At 44.9% G+C, this 18619-nt stretch overlaps 1 protein-coding gene across 1 annotated transcript in view; it reads left to right on the top strand.

Annotated features, from left to right (window-relative positions):
• Positions 1-18619, top strand: part of LOC308363644 (cadherin-2-like) — a 62293-nt gene that overhangs the window by 28477 nt on the left and 15197 nt on the right. The window contains exons 3-7 of the mRNA XM_080836463.1: positions 9938-10158; positions 14001-14174; positions 14693-14848; positions 15897-16041; positions 16844-17016. Coding sequence (XP_080692589.1) covers positions 9938-10158; positions 14001-14174; positions 14693-14848; positions 15897-16041; positions 16844-17016 — 869 coding nt within the window. The remainder of the gene's footprint in view (positions 1-9937; positions 10159-14000; positions 14175-14692; positions 14849-15896; positions 16042-16843; positions 17017-18619) is intronic.

The raw sequence follows: 18619 nt of genomic DNA, 5'->3' as shown, positions 1-18619 counted from the left end.
CATATACGATCACAACCCAAATGATTTGATAGGCTGGTAAAGTAAGTCGCTTGACTTGATGACTGTTGTCCTGTCTGTCTAGAGCTACATTTGAGTAGTCGCAGTTCTGTTTGCTAATTTGTCAGTGCTTGCGTTCGGGGCTTATTTCGTGTGCTGTCAATATTCAATCAAACTTGGGTAATTGAGCATTTGTTTGAATTTGTTGCTGCTGATTGGAGTCCGAAAGAGATTGATTGCTGGTTAACCATTTTTTTATTTTTTTATTAGTCTCATTAAATCTTAATGAAGAGTCTAAGCCATCGGGCTTGTGGCTTAGCTTCTTAGGGTTCCTATACTGTGGAAGTTGATGGATGGTGTCTATGAATGAATGCACCATTTAGCCAGAAGCTCAGTAGCAGCACCGCATATTCCTGCATCAGTTTAAAAGATTTTTAACGTTTTTTTTACTGCCCTTGTTCAGACCTGGGTTTTGTTTGTACAAAGCTTTAGAAAGCAGGAAAAATATTATGATGTTGGCTGATCACGTCTGTCCTCATCAAAATGTTTTTAGCACATTTGCACTATTAATACCAGAGAGTCAATTGCAGCTGCATCAGACAGTTTGTGTTGTTTTGTATTTATTGCTATTTTTTTTTTGTTATTCTCTGTCTAAGTGCACAAGCAATTCTAGCTTTGAAGGAAAGGAACATATTTTGCTGTGAAGAAAGCCCCTTTTATTTTGACAGTATGGAAGCTGTGAAAAGAGAACCAAATGACCCACAAGAGACCTCTTTAGAAAAAAGGGAAATAAAACCTTCCACCATTTATCACAGGCAAGATACGATACTCCTTCAAGCAAACATTTGCCTTTGACACTTGTGTCTTTTTTGTGATACCATCTTTACAAGAATGATCAAGAGTCTGAAATGACTGGCTTTGAAGCCCTTGTTTTCATATCAGAGGCCTTTGCTAACGCCTCATTTCAGATAATCACTCACTGGCTTCAGATGATAGTACAAAGATACTCATTGCAGTGCCTGTAGACATGGCCTCAGAAGCAATCTGTGACCGGGTTCAGTGGCAATGCCTGACAATTTCTTGAGTGCTGAACTGAGATGTTGTCACCTTTATCCCAGAATATTTGTATTCTTAGCATACTTTTATATTCTTTTATTAAGCTTCACACAGCATATTCCCTATGTTTGTATGTCACACACACACACAAACACACACTCACACACAGCTTTTCAATGCATCTTGACCCCCATCACAGCCCCCATCACAGCTGAGCTCCTTATCAGCTGGAATTCAAGGTTTCCCAGGAACCTCCAGGAAGACGGGATACTGTGGAGATAATAGCAATTCAAAGAGGGATGTCAATGTTTAAACAGTCACACCATGAGGCCAACATTGCAGCAATATCAAAGTGCGTAGCTTGATCTAGGAAGATTTTGTTGTTGTTATTATTTTAAAGATTTGTGGCTTAAGTATAAATGTAGTTTCAGCGTTTATGGGATTCACATAATCAGCTATTTGTCTCCACCCCTTTATCTCTCAAAAGAGATCACATGCAGCCATTAGATACCAAAGAGGGAGGAGTGCTATTTAAAGAGGAATGACCTTTATCAAAGTATGCGGATGTGAGGCTGACACTGGGTTTAACATGTATGTTCAGTCTCAGGGGGTTGCCATTAACAGGTATACATGATGCCTATAATGAGCTAAGTTTCACATTCACAGCATGCTGATATGAGCTGTGGGCTGTGGAGACTGTGGCGGTACAGGGCCTGGCCAGTAATGGAGTTTGAGGGGATTTTCTCGACACATTATAGTGGTGGTCAAGGTCTGTCTAGATAGTGGCTTCCTCTTCAAAGCTAACTGCATCTGAGGGGGTCAGGTGCTAAGAAATGACTTATAACAGTACCCAGTGTTGTTGTGATGCGACCCCACACTCCACCCCCACCCCCGTTGGGAAGTTTCGATTTCCAGGAAGTGAGTTGGCAAAGGCAAGAAAGATAGTGCGCTAAAGACTCTTTTGACGCCTGGCACATTTTGCCCCTTTTAATACCCTGCTAAAGCCATGGTATCAAGCAGCCGTCATCAGTGCACGGAGAACACAATCCCAGTGGCCTTGGGCTGATAACGGCGCCAGGGTGTAGCTTAGCGTTATCAGACCACAGCCCCGCCATTTGTGATCCAATGACAGAGTAATCCAGATGACTCGTGTCGTGGCTCAGAAAAAAAAGAAAAAACACGCAGATTTGCTTCATTTATGCCCACGTCGGACATGCCAAAGTAGCGGTGTGATTAGGATATTAACACCTGCTCCTCTCTGCAAAGCATGAAAAAAAAAGAAAACAATCGACAAGAGGTTACGAGAAAGGTGTAGCTCTGGTGCGCCATGACAGTCTCAGAACCAGTTTGAAGCAAACAGTGCCCCTACATCAGTGTCACACAGGTTGGTCGAGGTGTTCATTACTGTAAGTACTGTTGGAAGTGTTGGCAATCTCACAGTTTGCAGGATTTTTTAGTTTTGGTCGTTTTTATTTCGCTGATGGAAGTGCTATTCTGGAGAGGGGCTCTGTCAATAAAGAGACTGTGGAGAAGCTGTGTTTTTAAAAGAGGCTAGCCGGCAGGGGAGAGTGCGCCCCGCTTTAATGCAGCCTCGGCAAGGCCAGTCAGATGGAAATAGAGGTGATTCTGATCCCGGCAGCCAGTCGATCTGCTTACCTTGTTATTGTCGTCAGACTACAATGTCTTGTCAGAGTGCATCGGTGGCCCTTGGGGGAAAGCAAATGGGCATTGGTGTGTGTGTGTGTGTATGTGTGTGTGTGTGTGTGTGTGTGTGTGTGTGTGTGTGTGTGTGTGCGTGTGTGTGTGTGTGTGTGAGCGCACTGCTAAATGCACAAAAGGCAGAGTGAGGAATTGTGGAATATCTCATTTATGGGCAAAGGCAGGATGCAATGCTCATGGGGTGTCAGTTTAGCATAGCCAAGGCCCCTCAGGTCTGCCTGCAGAAGATGGAACAACCCGGAGAAGACATTGATGTGAAGGCAACGTGGTGAATGTGTAATGTAGCTTTTGATGTGTAAGGTGAGGGCTTGAGGTCTTAAAATGCCATGCCTATGTCAGAGAAAATGACAAAATAGTATTCTCATTTTCCTAAATGCAAGATATTGTTTGTTTTATTGTTGTTGAAAGTGCTAGAGCTGGGCAACTTTATACGGTATATACCTATATACTTTCAAACAAGATATTGGATGAGACAATTCTGTTTATACCAATATAGTTTGATGTTGTGGTACATAAATTCGTTTTTTCTGCCAGTGTTTGCTCCTCTCTGTCTCCTTCCTCACATTTCACGCACAACCCAACCCCTCACTCTCCCTCTGTGTCTGCGGAGATCCCTCAAGACCCCATAGTGGCCAGAAATGGCAGTTCTATATTTCACTGTAGCAGCCATCATGTTTCCATAAATCTAAGAGTTGTAAACCGTATCGACTTATATTTATCACCTAAAGACTACTTCAGACCCGTGAGTAGACAGTGAATAGACACAATATCTATGGATCTATATAACTTTTCACGTTTTCACATTGTATCAGTGTTACCTCTGCACCAACACAAGAAAGTGGAGGGTTCTGTTTAGTGTTAAATAGCGCATGTTTAGCTAGTCTATGAACCATTCACCCACAATTTGTATCTTTTGAAACTCCGCAAAACAACTCAGATAAACAAATAACTGCATGGAGGAGGCCACATCTGTCCAGTCATGAAGGGACTCACTTATTGTCAGTGTTGGATGACACAAACACTAAAGACAGTTACAACATTAACTGGTGATTGCTGTGCTTTACCTACTGCAAATAGTTTGTGGGTGGTTAGGTGAATTAAGGTATACGTATGTGTTTGATGGCATATTATAATCACAGAGTTATAACACATAACTTTTTCACAATATACTATATCACTTGGTGGAACTGTCAAGAGATGTTCTTTGCTCTGTCGTGAGAGCGTTTTCAACCTGGGCTTGCTCCTGACACTTCAGAAAATAAATAATATGTATGTTATCCCAAGATTAGATTGTTTATCATAGTATTATGCATAAATGTAAATGCTTAAAATGGATACATTATTGGAAAAAAGATAATAATGTGAAATCAGTGTCACTACAATAGTCAATAAATGTCATACCATTGAAAAGATTGAATTGACAATTTGTAATTGTCGAATTGAGTGCAATCGTAGATAATCTTAATTAATTTAAGTATTTTCAATATTCATTTGATTTTCACAGAACTTTGTGTCTGCAGGGTTCAAACCTGTAATTGTACTCTATTTTAATCTGTTGTTTAGTCTGTCGTTGTTGAAAAACAACTGAAGAAGCATTCTCAGAGATAGGACTATTTTTGTGCGATATGTATCATTAGCCTAAAATTACCAAAATATGTTTTTTGCTCATATCGCCCAGCCATAGAAAGTGCCCTTTAATGGTTCCTCAGTAAAACTGTTATTGAATGTGTCAAAATGTGCGAACAAAACCTTTTGACAGATGGGGAAATAACATAATGTGAAATGCTTGTTTCGATGCTTACCAGCCTTTTAATGAAAAAGGCAGTCGAAGGAAGTTTCTCCTCAGGGGCTGTATTTTTTTGGGAAAATAAGCGGAGCAACTTGCTTGCTCTGCTTTGAACTGATTAAGGGAGTTAACTCTCCTCCAAATCAAACTGAGGGGCTGTATCTCATAGTTAACTGATCTGGATTCAGACGCGGAAGTGTCTGTGACTGTCTCATAAAAAACGAGAGACCGTTTCCCTGCTCTGGTGGCAGCTGGTGTCTGAGGGGTGTCTCAGCAGGCAGGCCGGCAGTGGGACTCTACGGTGGATGAACCGCCTCTTGCATTAGATACCAGGCCAGCATGGGGTGGTGTGAACTAGATTTGGTTATCACTGTTGCTGAATAAAACATCGGCTTGGGTAAGAGTAGAGAGGAGGTTGGTGGTGGGTAGGTGTTGGGGAAGTTTGCCTGACAGAAATGCAAGCATGGAGAGGCATCCTCGCCTCTGCCCGGGTGAGGGTGAGGGGGTGAGGAGTCGCTGATGAAGCACCTACGTTGAGAATTTGGCACCTGCCAGTGACCTCACCCCCAGCCCATTAATGGGCCTAATGTCCTGGCGTAGGAGCGTGTGACGGGCCTCGGCTGTGTCACAGCAACCGCCCATCATGGCCAGCCCACCTTACCCTACCCCCACCCAGGGACTCCACCAACTCAGCCTCGCCACTTTGGTGTGCCAAGTGTGCCAGCGTGAAGAGTCAAGTGAGTTAATACACTCACGAGTGTCGTAGAGGGCCTCGCCATACTGCAGTCTGTGGAGGAGTTTGTGAAAGGCCATGTCCCAGTCTGAAGAGGACTGAAGCAGGAGTGTAAATGCAGAAATGTCTCGTATGCTTTTTTTTTGCATAAACAGGGTGCTCTCTCTCTCTCTCTCTCTCTCTCTCTCTCTCTCCCTCTCTCTCTCTCTCTCACTTTCTCTGTTTGTGCTAGTCTAAGTTGGCTGTGTCACGTGATGAAACAGACAAAAGAGAGATACAGAGCTGGGGCTTTTTGTGTGGGGATGTGGAGAGGGGTGAGTGTTGGGGAGGGGCCCGGGGGCTATGAATGGGCTCGTTGAGCTGGAGGTAATTTGGGGTTGGTGTGGGGCATTAGATGGGCCCCTCGATCTGCTGACGGGGGGCTTTTTTTCTACCTTCCCCCTCCAAACAGTAGCCCCCTTGCTGCATCGGCATTTCTGAGCTCATCGAATAGCTCTTTATCTCTGCGGACATGACGATTCGTCTGACGGGGCAGGACTGGACCCCCCACCAAGGCCGTAGACAATAGGAGTTCCGTTTGCGTGCCGAAAGAGCGCACCAGATAAATAATTAATTCTGACGCACAGGGCAAGCTCAGCCACCGCGATTGGTATGCGGCTGGTGCAGCTAGCTGCTAGCAGAGGCATGTGATAAATGAATAGACACATGCTGGACATCCCCATTCATTATTATTAGAATTTGCACTGCCTGCTGGGAATTTATTCACATATTGCCGTGGCGCCTCAGTGCTGGGGGGCCTCCCGGAGGTGTTAAGACTTGGATACGAACTAATTCCATACGCACCTTAGGGCTAGCCTAGATCGAGGCGGAGGTGTGGGTCAGATGTGGCCGCAGTCATTTGCGCTCTTTGATTAACTGGTGGACAAGCAGCATTTAGGGAGAGCTTCACCACACACCATGAAGTTTACAGGAATCTATATGTTTGTGAATATGTGGATGTAGTGCTACACACACACACACACACGCACAAACACACACACACACACACACACACACACACACACACACACACACACACACACACACACACACACACACACACACACACACACACACACACACACACACACACACACACACACACACACACACACAAACATACTCTTGCAATCCTTTCCTCAACTGTTAGAGCTACACAATATAATCTGATCTTCTATCCGTTTCCTTTGCCATGAACAGTAATGCTGATAGACATGTATTGCAATGACGATGCCAAATTACGTATGTGTGAAACACACACGCACACACACACATTGAGTCAGAAGACAAAAGCTCTAGATGACTCTTTTGTGTGCATACAATCACACAGACATGACACACACACACACACACACACACACACACACACACACACACACACACACACACACATACACACACACACACATACACACACACACACATACACACACACACACAAGCACAGCATCCATAATGGGTATTACAGACATTACAAGCCTCAGAAACCACACAATGAAATATCATCTCATCCACTCTACCCCTTAGGCAGAAGTGATAAAGTACACACAGTTCACACACAAAGACGTGTCCTCACAAACTAAAACTGGTCTCTAATAGGCTCACAGGGGAAGTCTGTTCATCGAACCCCACAGAAATGAAAGCACTCTTTGGGTTCTAATTGTGGGGGGCTAGCCTGGCATTGTAATGTGTCAATTCTGTGTTACCAAATACGCCTTCAACCTGAGAGCAGCGCATGCTTTTTATTCACAAAGACTCACCTGTGGGTATTTGAAAACGAATGGAAGGGAATGAAAACTTGCTAGCAGTCCGCGTCATCTGAATGTACTGGATATCTAGGCTATACTGGCTGGTACTGTACACAGTTCATAGCCCTAGATGTTGATTTGTGTACTTCCTGAGTGAGATAGAGAGAGGGGGCAGGAGGTAGCATGTTATTACAGTGTTTTGCTTTGTGTCAGAGAGAAAAGCCTGATCAAGGTGAATTGGGAATAAATGGATAAAGATATGAAGGGCAGAAAGATCCCATCTCTCCCATGAAATGAATCTATTCTCCTACCAAAGAAAAAAACACACTCATTCTTTGGGAACAACACCATTTTGAATACTCACCTGCGTCCCCATTTGTTTACATTATTTCCTCAATCTACAGATACATGTATGTTGTCCAAAAGGCACACAAGTCAGCACAACGCTCTGGGTGTGGCAATGCCACTGATTTCAGACCCTTCAGGTGGCTGCAGGAGAAAATGCCATGTTCTGATGAAGGTCACCAGCCCCCAGGCTGCCTTTCGCTGGTTTCAAACGCTGCTGTAAAAAAAAAAGGGAAAGTTAATTGGATGGCCGGGGCCAGCCTGAACAGAGCCAGCGATGCAGGAACAGTCGATATATATGCAGAGGGCTTCACATGGGCACAAAGAATGTGTCCACAGCATGCCTCGTCCATGACATATGCAAGCTTTTCGCTGCTCTCATGATGGTAATGCCCTTTCATCAACATGTAGATGAGTGGAGCTGCTGTAGAACTGCCTCAGATAGACGTGGTATTACATTTGCATTAGGCCCTTTCTTCGAAACACAAAACAGCAAATGTAATGGGAAGTGCCCTGAAATGATGAGCTATTTTTTTTTTTTATCTGTACCATCAAGGAAACTAGAATTTTGTTTCTATTCATTGGTAGAAAACGCTTGCAGCTTGAGTGGCGTTTCTTTTGTTCTCTCAAATCTTAGAATGTGTATAAAGCAGGTGTGTATTCACTGATCACCTCTTTGGTTTCCACTTTTCTGTCTGTCTGAGAGTGCGAATGTGTGAAAAGCGGCGGGTATGTTTTGAGAGAAAAGCCTGATGTCCCCCTCAGGGTGCAGACTGTGTGTCAGCTGTAGGAGGTGCGAGACCAAACTATTTCATGTTTTTCAAACTTCTGATCTTTACCACCCTTCTATCCAAGGCCATTTTAGTATTCCCACTGTTGTTTTAACCAGACAAGATTTATATTTAAGTTCGGATATGAACATATTTCTTTTTGAGATTCAGCCACTTTTTGTCTCAGTAAACCTTGATTGGTTATTGGTTTTATTTTGTATAATTTTCAAGGCACACTCACTCTTTTCTATTTATTCATTCAAAATGAGCGTAATTACTGTTACTCTTGGGTAGAAAAAATACACAGATTCTGAAATACATTTAAGTGGGTGGAATTACTTTTATTTTAATTTAAGCTATTTTTCTAGTAATTTTTTTGGGTTTGTCTAGCCTTACTTATTGAGGACTGAAGAGATTATCACAGGAAGTGAATGGAAGAGATATGGGGAATGGGCTCGAGAAATAACCTCAGGCTGGACTCAAACCTGGGTGCCTGGAGGGCTCCTGACCCATGCCATACACCAACGCAACAGCTTCCACCCAAAGCAAATCTAATTAAATTCAATTAATTAAATTTCTCTGCATTTCTATGTTTTTTTTAAGAATTTGAAATGAGTTTTCTTCTCGTGGTACCTGGTATTTCCACCAAGTCAATCATTAGCTCCAACTCTGAGCGGAAGCTCCAGCAGCTCCAGATTCACTTCAGTAAAACATGGTGGCTCACTGTGCACGGACCACGGAGCTCTTGTGAATAGATGCTGTCACTATACTTTTAGCTGCTTCGGCATGATAAGAGTTGAGGCACGGTCACAGCACACGTAAGTCTGTGCGCCAAATCACTGCAAACAGCAGGGAAAGCAGGCCAAGGACAGCTCACAGTGTGTGTGTGTGTGTGTGTGTGTGTGTGTGTGTGTGTGTGTGTTTGCCTGTATGTGTGTGTGTGCCTGTGTGTGTGTGTGTGTACATGTGTTCAGCAGAACAGATTGACAGGGAAGTATATTAGGCAATTCAGGAGGTTCAGCTTCATAGCCACTCACATGGAAATTGCATGGAGTTGATGTCAGACACCAGGTTGTCTCAGAGGACCACCTGAATGTGCAAGTGTGTGTGTGTGTGTGTGTGTGTGTGTGTGTGTGTGTATGTGTGTGAATCTCACACTAGGAACACAAAGGAGAGATATCACATTTGGCTTCACTGCTACGGATGCCTTTAGGAGAAACCGTGCACCACCTCTGCCAGAGCAAGGCTTTCAGATCTCCACAGTGAATTTATGTGTTTTCTAAACATTTTCTAATTTGTCATTTTTCTGTATAATGTCAGAAATGCTTTAGCATCTGAGGTCGCTTCATTGTAATGCAGTCAGTATCCTTCAGGGCAGTATATTCTTTTGGATTCACCGTTCTCCCCCTTTCAAGCCATACCTGTTTAAAGCAATACCTTTGGGGCGCAGCCCAAAAATCCATTATGCATGAGACTAGGAATAGTTGATTCGGTGCCAAGTCTAGTGCACAATCTGAGAAGGTTGTGAAGAGGCCTCTCTTTGTCCCTCAGCACCTTAGCGTTCCACCACCTCCCCCACCCGCACAACTGTCACCGATACCACTGCTTTACACACAAACACACACACACACACACACACACACACACACACACACACACACACACACAAACAAAGAGACACACACCTCTCTGATGTTCAGTGGAATAAAAATCATCTCCTGCTCTGTCTCTACCTGTTTTCCAGTGAAGTTCCTGGACTGCAGCAGAGGTGGGCGGGTGCAATTCGAGAGCAGCGAGCCGGACGCCTTTCGGGTGGAGACGGATGGGGTGGTGTACGCCCAACGCAGCCTTCACCTCTCCTCCATCGGGTCTTCGCCCCTGGTAATCAAGGCACGGGATGAGGCCACTGGCGAGCAGTGGCAGACGGAAGTCAGGCTGAATCCTGCCAAAGGTCAACTTGCACAGGTGGGTCGCCAAGGAAAGACGTCTTCCTGATCAGCCTGGAGAAGTTTTTTATTTTGAACCCGCATTCAGGGGCACCAGTGCGTTAACACACAGATAACACACTTGCACCCCACACCCGGCTCCGCACACCTTCTCAGGCCACTGCATTCACAGATCATTTGATCTCCTAAATAGTAACAGGTGTTCCATGTGACTGGATGAATGCTCCCCAATTAAAACTTAATGTGTCGATTTATGCCCGGGCGCAAACATATACTCAACACAGCCAGTGGGTTGTGTGAGCAGATGCAAAATGTCTTGTCGTAAAACCTTGTTTCCAATCAGCCTCCCCATGTTCGAGGTCGTTATTGCACACTCGTTTCCAGATTAAATGCCCCCCCCCTTACGGTGATTTAAGGGGCATCTAGCATCTGTTTCCAGGGATCAGAAAGCCAGGATAGAACATTTGGCTGCGCTCATTCGCCTCTCATCAGTCACCATAGTGATTGGCTGCGAAACCCCCAGCCAGCCAACCAGCCTCTCGACCAGCCTGGTGTTGCGCTGAAAGCACTTGTGAAGAACTCATGCTTGATTGTAAATACATTTTGCACATCGGAGCAGGGTGTATTTCAGTAATACATGGGTTTTCTCACTGGCATGAATGGTGTAAATTGCCAGTACTGCACAGAGACTCCCTCTGTATTCTCACTCGTCCTCGCCTTCCCTTTCACAGGATTAATGTATTTAAGGACGGAGGAACATTTTGGTCTTGCATAGGGTAGCAAATGAACCCAACACTGAATAGAAGTACGTCAAATCGGGAAAATATTCTCAATTATCAATATTGCCAATTTACCACTCTCTGAGGTTTGTTTTTATGAGTCTTTTGGTGTCATATTCGAATGAATTGTAAAGGAATATGGTCATGTGAAGGACAAACAAACACACCTGTTGATCCCACTAGCCATCCACGCTATGCACTATGTAGTTTAGGTCAGAACAACCCATAAAAATGTAAGAATATCGTTCACAGCATTGCCAAAAATATAGCCAAATGACACTAAGTTAGCATATTATCTTAGCTTTTAGCTTTTATCAGTGCCCACTGGGCTGCTGGTAGTGTTTGCATGCGTTTTAGGGAGGTAACTCGCTAGTTCTAGACCAAAACTGCATTACACTTCTTTAAATTCATGCAGTCAAATTCAACACTCCACAATGTGTTGACTTAGCTGCCCAGCCATTAGCCAGGAGAAGACCTCTGTAATAGCAAACAATTTGAAAGCAGATAGCTGCAGTTCAAGTCATTGGTGGGTGATCAGGCTATTTAAAAATACAATTTGGGTTGGCATAATTCATGGGGGTGGCAGTAAACAGCGTCGTTAGGCTTCGCCGCTCATTTGGCATAGTGTCTCCTGCAGGTATGTGATTTTAATGATATCATTAGTCATGGTTCTCATTCGTTTGAAGAGGTACATGTCACCACCCAGGAGCAACGGCTGAGGAAATGCCTTACTCTCTGTAATCACGAACACACAGAGGGGTAAAAATAAAGTCTGATTAGTTCCATTCAATTTGCTCTAGTTTTGTGTGAAACCCACAAGTGGAAGCAGTTCTTCCATAACGTCTCATTCACATTGCCATCACTGCCATCGGTCCGATCCCAGGTGGAGTAGGGAGTCCACTCGTTACAGAAAACACAACAATCTTTCGCTGTTCCCTTCCAACAACATTAGTGATACATAGTACCGTTGCATCCGTAGTAATAACACAATACAGTGACTAATGTAGTGGATGAAACGACAGTAAGACCATAGACATTCAGGTGTTGGTGAGGTAGTTGCTCCCGTGATTGAACTGAGTAGACTGTAGGTGTGTAAGAGACAGGGAGAGGTCCTGGTGATGTATGGGTACGGCCCCAGATGTCCTCTTAAAAGGCAGACGTGGAGCTCCATCTTTTTGATCAAAGGCAGATGTCGTCAAAGGCTTTATAGGGTAATTAATGAAATCTCCATCGACTTTTTGAGCATTGGGACGGTGTTAATAAGCGATATGTCAACATGTAGCTTGTCATAAATCATGGGGCGCTCACTAATCGCATCAGTGATTACATTCTTTATTAGTTCCCAGTGAGCACAACAACCCTGGGGGAGCATTTAAATCAATGACGAGTAGCGATTTCTTCATTTATGTCTGTGTGACCTCCAATATGGCCACGGCCAAGGCGACCATAGCACCTTAAGAAGACCTGGCTAATGATCGCAATTGTTATTCAGGGGCAAACCAAATATTGGTTTAGTCAACTGTTCTTCAATAGTTTGTCTTGAACACACAAAGCACTTGTCTGCGTGCATAAATCATTATAGTGATTCTGTACACTGTGCATTCTACACAGTTCTCCAGAGACGTGTGTTTGGGACTGCATTATAGCTAAATAGTTAGTCATTGACATCAATTATGTCACACAACCTGTTCCTGTATTAGCTTATCCTAAACAGATGCATATTGTAGCATGTCAGCGCTGGTCAATACATGTATTACATGAGATGTGATGAGTTTGGACTTAAGGAGACAGAAGAGAAGAGAGTTCATATATGCTTTCAAAAAGCATGTGTGTAAAGAGGTTGTTTCAAAAGTAAGTTTGTGTTCACACGTGTGCACACCCACACACACACACACACACAGAGGATGATGAGGAGCCTCCGATGGAGACCTCCAGGTCTGCATGCTGAGCAGCACTAAAGCCCTACATCATTCATCATTCCAGACACAGGTTACACATAATTACCACACTTGAGCTACCCCATTTTAATGGGGTAATAGATATTTCTGAGTCATGTCCCACCACTAACATGACGGACCCGCCTCTGTGAATTTCGGATGTGTGGAAAATGGATAATCGGATTTCAAACATGATTAGTAGACACAGTCCCAACAATTCTTGAGATAAGATTGAGAGGTTAGGGGGGCACTCTGTGGGAATGTCAGTACGTAGCAGTCATTCATTTCATGTTTGCCCCCCCCGGAACCTTCTTCGTCTGAATTTTCAAAACAGAATAACTTTTTTTAAGTTCGAGTCAGCAATTAGTGGCAGTAATTGATTGTGAGCGAAGAGTAGAACTGAAGAAAGGATTGCTCCTCTCAGATGGTGGCTGTCATTTCAGTGGGTTTGCTATTTTTTTTTATTATTTTTTTTTAATCCATTTTTCCGTTCAAGGTTATTTTGACTCTTTTGGCTCTACTTCAAACTGTTTGCTGTGGAGAAGCATAGGTAATTTGAGCCATCTGGGTATTTAATGTTTGGCTTGCAGGTACCATCCTCTTTTGTTTAAAACTGCATTCATTACAGCCAGAGAGGTCTGCAGGGCGCCTCTGGGAAGCCATTCATTTGTGGACGAGCTGTGTGTGTCTGTGTTGGATTTTCAATGATGATCAAATTCAAAGGCATCTCCTGGACTTTGAACATATCTCTGGACTGCCTCCGTGGCAATTTAAAATTCATCTATCCAAAATTATTTTCATGCCGAACGGCCGTGTTTGCACAAATTTGCGAAATGCTATAATGTATGCAAAATATGTATGTAATTAATCAGTTCAGTCCATTTTTTAAAAGGGCATCGTTAAGCATCATCATCAGTTCTGCTCTGGGCGTGCAACATGACAGCATCTTTCATCAACTGATCATCCAACCACCACGCCTCACTAGCTGACATAAACTGTCCCGTCTCCTAGCGCTGACGTGAGATCGGTTGGCGCTTGTGACGGAGAGGGGCCTGAAATGTACAGTGTGACAGGTCTGCGGCTGACAGGCTGCACCGAGCTCGCCGCTGTCCTCTGGAGACTGACCTCTGATCTCGTTGTCTCAGGTGCCTGATGCGGAGCCGGTGGCGGCTGTGGCTCCAAGGCTGCCGGAGATCGTGTTCCCGTCGCGGCACACCGACGACGGCAGCCAGCTGAAACGCATGAAGAGGGACTGGGTCATCCCCCCCATCAACGTGCCCGAGAACTCCAGAGGCCCATTCCCTCAGACGCTTGTCACGGTACGAGAGGGTTTGCACACATACACAGTCACACACACACTATCACATTCATACATGTAGCCGGACAGTCTTCAGACAAACACTTACACACACACACACACACACACACACACACACACACACACACACACACACACACTATCAGACAGTCACTCATGTAGCCCAAGCATACACATATACATAAACACACACACACACACACACACACACACACACACACACACACACACACTATCAGACAGTCACCCATGTAGCCCAAGCATACACACACACATAAACACACACGCACACACACACACACACACACACACCCACACATACACACAGACACACAGACATACTCGCACCCATGAAAAAACTCTGCCATCTGGCACTTGAAAATCACAAGGGAGAGATAAAACACAGAAGATAGCTTTTCACACGCAGAACATCTTCATGGTGACCTACATTTGGTGGTTCCAGCACCCCAGAAAATGATTGAAATGACTCCTGACACCTTGTCTCTTGTCTGGGAGCAGATCCGGTCCGACCATGATAAGAACCGCTCGCTCCGCTACAGCGTCACTGGCCCAGGAGCAGACCAGCCCCCCACTGGCATCTTCTTCATCGAACCCGTCTCTGGAGAGCTGTCTGTCAACAGGCCCCTGGACCGAGAGCACATCTCAAACTTCCACGTAAGTCGAGCGCCCACATCCACACAAATAACGTGAGCCACACTAAAAGCATTTCAACAGCTATAATGATCAATACAATGCGTCAAAGTAGGGAGGACGAAAATTGTTTAGTCAATCTGTGAGAACATAGAATATGAATAGAAAACTCTTTTTATTAAATGCGAGAGGAAGCTGAGGTATTATTCCTTTTTTGCCGAGAGTGTCGCTCTCAAGGCCCCTCGCTCATGCATGTTCGATTAGCAGAGAACTTTAAAGCGAAACAACGTGAAAGAGCAGTGTTAGAGGACACACACAAGTTCAACGCGACCTTCTGGGAATTCAGACGAATCAATTCCAGGCATCCGAGTTGGAAGGCCTTGAGAATGAGGAGGGGCGAGCACTAACGTCAGCACAAAAGCCGCTGCCCCCCCTCCAGTGCCATGGCAGGAATGAAAGGTGCGCTTCTCTTGAAGTCAGGGCATCCTTCCCTCTTGTTCTTTTATGATGGCAACAATAGGAGCTTTGGTATGGGAGAAGCATACCTGCAAGTGGCAGACACGACTAAATTGCAGGTTGGAATGGCTGCTTAATGGGCGGGAGCATTTCTCTAGGCCCTGCACTTTTAAGAGAAGTGATTAAGCCTCACATTCTCTCCATTCTTCTCTCCCTCCACCCTCCATCCATTCATCCTCTCATCCTATTCTTTTCTGTTTTTTATCCCTGAGAAAATGGGAGACAGATGTTACAGGGTGGATGCAGTCCAAGGATAACATGAAAATCACACAAAAGTTCTGAGCCCCGCATACACACACACACACACACACACACACACACACAGGTGGTGGAAAAAAGAGAGAGAGAGAGAGAAGGAGAAAAGCTAGAGTTAGCTTTTGGCTGCTCTTCTGGTCCAAGGTTCATTGCTTGAAAGGAAGGTACCCTGGTAGTTTCTGAGTGGTTAAGCATTCAGTAGGTACGGAATGCTGTGGCTGTGACTGTGACTGTCTGTGGGCGTGTGTGCCCATGCATGCCTATGGCTGCGTTTACATGTTTGGACTCTCTCTCCATACAGCTGAGGGCCCACGCTGTGGACCTCAACGGCAACCAGGTAGAGAACCCCATCGACATCGTGATCAATGTCATCGACATGAACGACAACCGGCCCGAATTTATCCACCAGATCTGGAACGGATCGATAGCGGAAGGCTCAAAGCCAGGTAGAGTCACATACACACACCAGAGTCACATACACACACCAGAGGCACATACACACACTAGAGTCACATACACACACTAGAGTCACATACACACACTAGAGTCACATACACACCAGAGTCACATACACACACTAGAGTCATACATACACACACTAGAGTCACATACACACACTAGAGTCACACACACACACCAGAGTCACATACACACACTAGAGTCACATACACACCAGAGTCACATACACACACTAGAGTCATACATACACACACATACACACACCAGAGTCACACACTAGAGTCACATACACACACCAGAGTCACATACACACACTAGAGTCACATACACACACCAGAGATACATACACACACTAGAGTCACATACACACACCAGAGTCACACACTAGAGTCACATACACACACTAGAGTCACATACACACACTAGAGTCACATACACACACTAGAGTCACATACACACACCAGAGTCACACACCAGAGTCACATACACACACTAGAGTCACATACACACACCAGAGATACATACACACACCAGAGTCACATACACACACTAGAGTCACATACACACACCAGAGATACATACACACACCAGAGTCACATACACACACTAGAGTCACATACACACACCAGAGTACTGTGCATGCTCAAGTCCAAACTCAAGTCCTAATAGTGGAACAGTCAAACAGTGGTCTGGAAACTGAATGGCCTGTGGTGATTAGTCATATTCATGATGACAGAGATTCCGTTAAATGTTCATCTATGAACCGCCGTGGGTCTTTGCCTTCTTTAGGGACGTCTGTGATGACTGTGACCGCCACCGACAAGGATGACCCTAAAACCGCAAATGGCATGCTTAGATACAAGATCCTGTCCCAGAATCCCGAGAACCCCAACCCCAGCATGTTCACCATCAATAACGAGACCGGAAACATCATCACCATGGCCGCTGGCCTAGACAGAGAGGTGAGAGCTGTGTGTGTGTGTGTGTGTGTGTGTGTGTGTGTGTGTGTGTCTGTGTCTGTGTGTCTGTGTGTCTGTGTGTCTGTGTGTCTGTGTGTGTCTGTGTGTTTGCGTGCTAATATGAAAACTCTTTATTTTGTGTGCATGTGTATATGTGTTTTACAGCTTTTATGCCTGAGTGTGTGTGTGTTCTCTAGATGTTTATGGTAATTGTATTCGCATTAATAGTTTTTAACCAACTTTGGTGCCGCATAATATTAGTTTGATTGATCAATATTGTTAAAGTTAGCCCAGCGTGACTGTGGCGGCAAATTTGCATAGGTCAACCGTTTTGTTTGGCTGCACACAGATATGGCCTTAGGATTATGCCATAATGAAGATGTGGGCTTCTCGCTGTTGTACTGATGTTCAGTGCATTGCTGAAGTAATGAGCCTCTCTTCACACTATTGATTAACCCTGCCAAAAATGAGCTCAAAAATGGACTCCCTACCTCATACTTATTTACCCCGAGATGGAGAAACCATGCCTCAGCAAGCAACTAAATGTTTTTTTTTTTCTTGTTTGTTTTTGGTTTCCCTTGCTGTGCGTGCGTGTTTGTGTGTGTGTGTGTGTGTGTGTGTGTGTGTGTGTGTGTGTGCACGTGCCAGCATGCCTGCCAGCGTATGTGTGTGTGTGTGTGTGAGTGTGTGCACGCAGGCATGCATGCGTGGCTGTCTGATCTATAAATGGCAACGGCCTGCTTTAATTGGATTGCCTTGCTCAGTGAAATAAAATGTAAATAAATATAAAAGCGAGCGCTTGCAAGAGAGGCGGAGGCTCAGTGAAAGTCTAGTGAAGGCAATTTGGTGAGGGACCCCACGCTCAATCAATTCCGGTCCGCAGCCTTGGTAGTGCACCCAATGGCCGCCGCTACAGGGAGAGTAAATTGCTGCGATCCTTATTACCAGGGAAACGGTGGGCTGCCTCTGCGGCCATCAGGCGACAGGAGCCATTTGCGAGCGCCAGGTCCTGCTCTAAACGAGGCGTCTGATGGGACTGGAGCAAGGGAGTGGGCCGCTACCGCTGCGCCTCTTTCCCTCCCCTCGCTCCGCTCCCTCGCCGGAAATTAATGAGGAATTATTGCCCTAATTAGTCCGACGACTCCTGGGTGGTGATTGGGAATCAGGTGGCGTGCCGGTCAGCTCAGCCCTAGCTGCGGTACCCGGTGAGGGGAGTGTTCGGCACTAGGCTGTAATGGACGCAGAGGGGAGAAGCTCACATGCAGCCACCTATTATTTGGTCCATTATTCACACCCACTGGCAGTTTTAATTGTTTTTGTGCTGTTCAGCTCCTATCAGATAGCAGATTCTCTCTTAGGCTGGTAATGATATTGGGTATGCAGCGCCTCAGAAAAATATAACTTGGCAGCCAGCGGTACTCTCGTAATGTGCCAAAGCGTCATGAATTTTAGATTTTAGCCTTAGATGTACCATGTTGGGGGGGCGGGGGTCTATCTATCTACCATGGTGGCCTCTGTGTTTGGTTTATAAATTCTATGACTATTTGAAGCTTAGTCTGTTCCATGCATGATTCATCGGTCACAGCCTTTCCATTTTTTTTCCAGC

The sequence above is a fragment of the Sprattus sprattus genome, assembly GCF_963457725.1.
Source record: "Sprattus sprattus genome assembly, chromosome: 4".
In the NCBI taxonomy this organism is placed as follows: domain Eukaryota; kingdom Metazoa; phylum Chordata; class Actinopteri; order Clupeiformes; family Clupeidae; genus Sprattus; species Sprattus sprattus.
This window is presented reverse-complemented; position numbering and strand designations above follow the sequence as displayed.